Source organism: Cebus imitator, unplaced genomic scaffold (assembly GCF_001604975.1).
Source record: "Cebus imitator isolate Cc_AM_T3 unplaced genomic scaffold, Cebus_imitator-1.0 Scaffold203, whole genome shotgun sequence".
Taxonomy (NCBI): domain Eukaryota; kingdom Metazoa; phylum Chordata; class Mammalia; order Primates; family Cebidae; genus Cebus; species Cebus imitator.
Window position 1 is genome coordinate 53,723 of NW_016107518.1, and position 6,004 is coordinate 59,726.

Below are 6,004 nucleotides of genomic sequence, written 5' to 3' on the forward strand. Positions count from 1 at the left end.
GGTGGCGCATGCTGGTAGTCCCAGCTACTCCAGAGGCTAAGACAGGAGAATCGCTTGAATCCAGGAGGCAGAAGTTGCCGCGAGCTGAGATTATGCCATTGCCCTCCATCCTGGGCAACAGTGAGAGAGACTCCGTCTTCTTTCTTTCTTTCTTTCTTTCTTTTTTTCTGAATCGGAGTTTTGCTCTTGTTGCCCAGACTGGAGTGCAGTGGCTGATCTTGGCTCACTGCAACCTCCGCCTCCCGGGTTCAAGCAATTCTCCTGCCTCAGCCTCCTGAGTAGCTGGGATAACAGGCATGCGTCACTATGCCTGGCTAATTAAAAAAAAAAAAATTTCTTTCTTTTGAGACAAGAGTCTTGCTTTGTTGCCCAGGCTGGAATGCAGTGGCAGGATCTCAGCTCACTGCAACTCCACTCCCGGGTTCAAGCAATCCTGCCTCATTCTCCTTAGTAGCTGGGATCACAGGCATGCACCACCATACCTGGCTAATCTTTATATTTTTAGTAGACACAGGGTTTCGCCATGTTGGCCAGGCACTCAATTGATGTTTGCTGAGCAGATAAATGCCTAGAATAGACCTCAGCAGGGTTTGGTGGCAAAGTGGGTCAGGGAGAGAGTTTACTGAACAGCCTGGTGATAGGGGAGAACAAGTGGCCAGAGGGTATTAATCTGTGACAGGGACCAGGGGTCCGTGCTGGGCAGCAGTGTGGGAGACACACACAGATCCTGGCCACACCTCAGCCCTCCCTCCAGCCTGATGACCTGCCTCCCTCCCTTGCAGAGGTTCCGGTTCTGTGGTGATCTGGACTGTCCCGACTGGGTCCTGGCAGAGATCAGCACGCTGGCCAAGATGGTTGAGTGCACAGGGTCTACTCTGGGTGGAGGAGGGGCGTTGGGGCTGGGGATTGTGGGTGTAGAGGATGGTGAGGTTTCTCTGGGGTTAGGACCTCAGTGCTCTCAGCCTGTGCTACCATGCTTTGTGATACTGATCAGCGGCTGGCCTGCTCTGAGCCAGTCCCTAGGAAGGCAGGGTGAGGTATGCCAGCCTGGCTGATACAAGGACTTCCCTTCCAGTCCTCTGTGAAGTTGCGGCTGCTCTGCAGCCAGGTACTAAAGGAGCTGCTGGGACAGGGAATTGATGTGAGTATAAGACCTAGCACCCTATTGTCCCATGACCTTATGACCCCCACTGCCCTGAAACTCTTCACTAGGCCCGGGGAGACGGGTGACCCAGCCTCTCAGCCTCTCTGGGCATCTTCCATCCTCCTTTCCAGCCTGTCTGTTCCTTACAGGATCAGACAAGGCTGGGGGTGAGGGGGTGAGGGGCTGGTGAGCAGGGGCCTGGCACCCCCTGAAGGTCTCCTTTCCCCATAGTATGAGAAGATCCTGAAGCTCATGGCTGACACCAAGTTTGGTGAGTACCCTGCTGAGTCCACAGGTCCTCGGCAACCCTGGGAACTTGGCATGGTGCCTGGTACAGAGGGGCCCACCCATCTCCCCCAGCAGCGTCCTTAACCTACCCTCCCTAGTGGAAGAGCATGAGGGAAAGAAAGACATTGGCAATCCCAACCCGACCCCCCACACTCCCCACCACCAGCTCCTGGTGGGGCAGTAGCAGTGCCTGTCACTCAGGAGGCCTGGGGGCTTTGAGCTGAAGATAATAGGCAATAGGGAGGTGGCTGGGGCCACAGTGACACCCCCCGCCTCTCCCACGGGTCCCTCAGAGTCAGGCGATGTGAAGGCCACAGTGGCAGTGCTGAGTTTCATCCTCTCCAGTGCGGCCAAGCACAGTGTTGATGGTGAATCCTTGTCCAGTGAACTGCAGCAGCTGGGGCTGCCCAAAGGTACGGGTTGTGGGTGGGCAGCTGGGCAGCCTGTGGGCCAAGGGCTGCTAGAGAGCAGGCCAGGCCCTGTGACCCTGAGGTGTACCCTGCCCTTTCTGGGCCAGGAGCCTGAGACCTGCCTCTGAGCAGCCCAAGGCCAGCCCCCACCTGCTACCTCCAGAGCTCCTCCATTCTACCTGCAGAGCACGCGGCCAGCCTGTGCCGCTGTTATGAGGAGAAGCAAATTCCCTTGCAGAAGCACTTGCGGGTCTGCAGCCTGCGCAGTAAGTATGAGGCCAGCCAGGGTAGACTCCAGGCTCATTCTTGAAGGGGCATGCAGCATGCAAAGTGCTAGCTCCAGGGAGATGACTTAACCAAGGTGATATACTGAGCAGCCGCAGAACTGGGGCCTGGCCCTGGTTCTCCTGACTCCAGCCGAGGTTTCTGGCCATTGAGGTCTGCTGTACGTGATCCAGACTCCTGACTGTTGGGACCTGCCCTGTTCTGAGCCTGGGTCAGGGAGATGGGAGCTTCACAGAGGCCACACAGCCTTGCAGAGTTGAGGGCTGAGCCAGGGTGTGGGCTGAGGGCCACTGGCTTTCCTGCCTTTGATCCTGAGAGCCACCCACCCCATCTCCCAGCGAATCGGTTGGCAGGTGTGGGCTGGCGGGTAGACTACACCCTGAGCTCCAGCCTGCTGCAGTCCGTGGAAGAGCCTATGGTGCACCTGCGGCTGGAGGTGGCAGCTGCCCCAGGTACCCCAGCCCAGCCTGTTGCCATGTCCCTCTCAGCAGACAAGTTCCAGGTCCTCCTGGCAGGTGAGGCTCAGCCATTCCTGGAGGGTTAAGGGTCCCTCCCAAATCCTGCCTGACTGCCTCCCGCCTGCCCACCTCTTCCCTCTGCAGAGCTGAAGCAGGCCCAGACCCTGATGAGCTCCCTGGGCTGAGGAGAAGGGAGTTACAGGCCTGTGTGGAGCCGCCTTACTTGTATGGAGTCATGCCCTCTGCAGCTGCTCTTCAGGAGGCACCCCGCTTCTAGGAAGCTGGGGCCCTAGCTGGGCTCTGGCCTCCCAGATCCCCGGCTGCCTCACTTCTCTCTCGAGAGCTCGGCTTAGGGCTCGTGAGGACCTTTCCCAGCATTCCCTTCCCTTCCCTTGAAAGGCAGTTGTTGGCTGTTTTCCTGAGTAGGAAAAATAAACAGAAGCATAAAGGAATGTGTGCAGGGGTTTCTGTTTGGGTTCAGATCAAGGGTTTTTGTGAGAGAACCAAAAGTGACGTACGGGCCTCCTTGGTCCATCACTCATTTTCTTTTGTCAGTTGCTGATCGAAGCAGGCCACAGGTGAGGCAGACTGAGCACCAAAATGCATCTGCTTGTCTGTTGAGAGGAAAATCAGGGTTCTGGCTCCCAGATCTGAGATGTTCTTGGCTCTACCACCTTTGCCGTCTGGCCCTGTTCTCAGGCTGGCACCACATTGGTGTCCCCAAAGCCAAGTGCCCCTTGTAGAGAAAAGAGAGTGCCCTTGTTTCACTGCCATCTTTTTTTTTTTTTTTTTTTTTTTTGAGATGGAGTCTCGCTCTGTTGCCAGGCGGGAGTGCAATAGCATGATCTTGGCTCGCTGCAACCTCCGCCTCCTGATTTCAAGCAATTCTGCCTCAGCCTCCCAAGTAGCTAGGACTACAGGCGCACAGTACCATGCCTGGCTAATTTTTGTATTTTTAAGAGAGACAGGGTTTTACCATGTTGGCAAGGATGATCTCAATCTCTTGACTTTATGATCCGCCCGCCTCAGCCTACTGCCATCTTTAGGAAGAGAGAGGGGGCCATGTCTGAACCACTCATAGGCAAGAGGATCGGTGTTACGGACTGAGTGTTCATGTTCCTCCAAATTTCGTATGTTGAAGCCTCTGTTCACATGCACATACCAGGTAAGGGCCGTGTGAGCACACGGCAAGAAGGTGGCTGTCTACAAGGCCAGGAAGAGGGCTGTCCACAGGAACTGAATCTGCTGGCACCTTGATTTTGAACTGCCCAGCCTCCAGAACTGCGAGAAAGAAATCTGTGCTGTAAGCCACCATTCTGCGGTATTGTTACAGCAGCTGGAGAAGACTAAGGCAGATGGGATCCCAGGAGTGGCCCAGGCCAGCCAGGCCTCCTTGTAGAAAAGGCCAATGCCAAGGTTGGCACACAGGGTATAAGGAGGACTTGCCTGCAGTATCTTGTGTAAGGAACCTATCAGAATAATGGTTTGCTTCCCTGGCCAAAGATGGAACAGTTTGAACATCAAACGAGGTAAGTACTGACTCCACTCCTTACTTCTGCTTCTGGGAAAATGAAGTAGGTCTTTTCCCTATTCCTCTCCCTAAGTACAGTTAACAACCCTGGATGTTACATATAAAACAAACAGAAAGACTGAGCGATGGAGAACAAGACTGCCTAGCCTGGCTGGGATCCTCAGGACGTGAGACTCCACACAGCAGAGAAATTTCTGAAATCTGGACCCCACAGCCCAGTCAAGGTGACACAAAACTGATCATCACAGATCTGTAGGATATACAGAAGGCTAACACTCATGATTACAGAGTCCCAGCAAGTAAGAGGGAAGAGAGTGGAATGAAAGTATTCAAAGAAATAATAACTAAAGGCCAGGTGCACTGGTTCATGCCTGTAATCCCAGCATTTTGAGAGGCTGAGGTGGGAAGACTGCTTTAGACTTTGCAGCCGGCCTGAGCCACGTAGGGAGACTCAGTCTCCACACACACAAAGAAATAAAATATTAGCTAGGCATGGTGTGTGCCTGTAGTCTCAGCTGCTCAGGAGGCTGAGGCAGGAGGACCAACCACTTGAGTCCAGGAGTTTGAGGCTGCAGTGAGCTGTGATCATGTCTCTGCACTCCAGCCTGGGTAACAGAGCTGAGACCATGTCTCAAAAAAACAAAAAAAAAAAGTGGTATATATACACAGTGGAATACTATTCAGCCTTTAGAAAGCAGAAGGTTCTGTCATTTGTGACATGGATGAACCTAGATGACATGATGCTGAGTGAAATAAGCCAGGCACGGAGAGAGAAATACCACATCACCTCACTTAGCCTGGAATTAAAAAGGCCTGGGGCAGTGGCTCACATCTGTAACCTCAGCACTTTGGGAAGCCAAGGTGGGAAGATCACTTGAGCCCAGGAGTTCAAGACCAGGCTGGGCAACATGGTGAACCTGTCTCTACCAAAAATTAAAAAAATTAGCCAGGTATGGTGGCACATGCCAGTAGTTCCAGCTACTTGGGAGGCTGAGGTGGGAGGATTGCTTGAGCCAGAGAGGTAAAGGCTGCAGTGAACCATGATAGTGCCGCTGTACTCCAACCTGGGCGACAGCATGAGGCCCTATCCCCCCCAAAAAAAAGTTGAATTCATAGAAGTCGCCAGTAGAATGGTGGTTAGCAAAGGCTGGAGGAGAACGGAGGTGAGTTGCGGGGGAAAGGGTGCAAAGTTCCAGTTAGGAGGAATAAGATCTGGTGATTTATTGCAGAGCGTGACAACTGTAGTTAATAACGATGTATATTTCAAAAATAGCTAAAAGTGGGTTTTAAATGTTCTCATCACAAAGAAATGATAAATATTAGAGGTAATTGATATACTAATTAGCCCGATTTGATCTTTTTTGTTATTTTTTGTTTTTTCTTGAGACAGAGTCTCACTCTATTGCCCAGGCTGGAGTGCAGTGGCACAGTCTTGGCTCATTGCAATCTCTGCCACCCGAGTTCAAGTGATTCTCTTGCCTCAGCCTCTGGAGTAGCTGGGACTACAGGCATGAACCACCACACTCAACTAATTTTTTGTAGAGACAGGGTTTCACCATGTTGGTCAGCCTGGTTTCAAACTTCCGACCTCAGGTGATCTACCTGCCTTGGCATCCAAAGTGCTGGGATTACAGGCATGAGCTACTGCTCCCAGCCAATTTGATTATTCCATACTACATACATGTAACAAAACACACTGTATTTCATAAATGTATACAATTATTATTAAAAATATAGATAAGTCAAACTGGTATTCTAAAAAATGTTCAGGCCGGGCGCGGTGGCTCAAGCCTGTAATCCCAGCACTTTGGGAGGCCGAGGCAGGTGGATCACGAGGTCAAGAGATTGAGACCATCCTGGTCAACATGGTGAAACCCCGTCTCTACTA

At 52.4% G+C, this 6,004-nt stretch overlaps 1 protein-coding gene across 5 annotated transcripts in view; it reads left to right on the plus strand.

The window, feature by feature from the left end:
- Positions 1-3,037, plus strand: part of COMMD4 (COMM domain containing 4) — an 11,876-nt gene extending 8,839 nt beyond the window's left edge. For 2 of the 5 annotated variants that reach the window (XM_017547974.2, XM_017547977.2), the window contains exons 2-8: positions 783-854; positions 1,076-1,141; positions 1,376-1,415; positions 1,726-1,845; positions 2,028-2,108; positions 2,466-2,642; positions 2,730-3,037. In XM_017547974.2, coding sequence (XP_017403463.2) covers positions 783-854; positions 1,076-1,141; positions 1,376-1,415; positions 1,726-1,845; positions 2,028-2,108; positions 2,466-2,642; positions 2,730-2,770 — 597 coding nt within the window. In that variant the 3' untranslated portion in view covers positions 2,771-3,037. The remainder of the gene's footprint in view (positions 1-782; positions 855-1,075; positions 1,142-1,375; positions 1,416-1,725; positions 1,846-2,027; positions 2,109-2,465; positions 2,643-2,729) is intronic. The other 3 variants (XM_017547975.2, XM_017547981.2, XM_037745523.1) reach the window with 3 other exon arrangements.
- Positions 3,038-6,004: the final 2,967 nt, after the last annotated feature.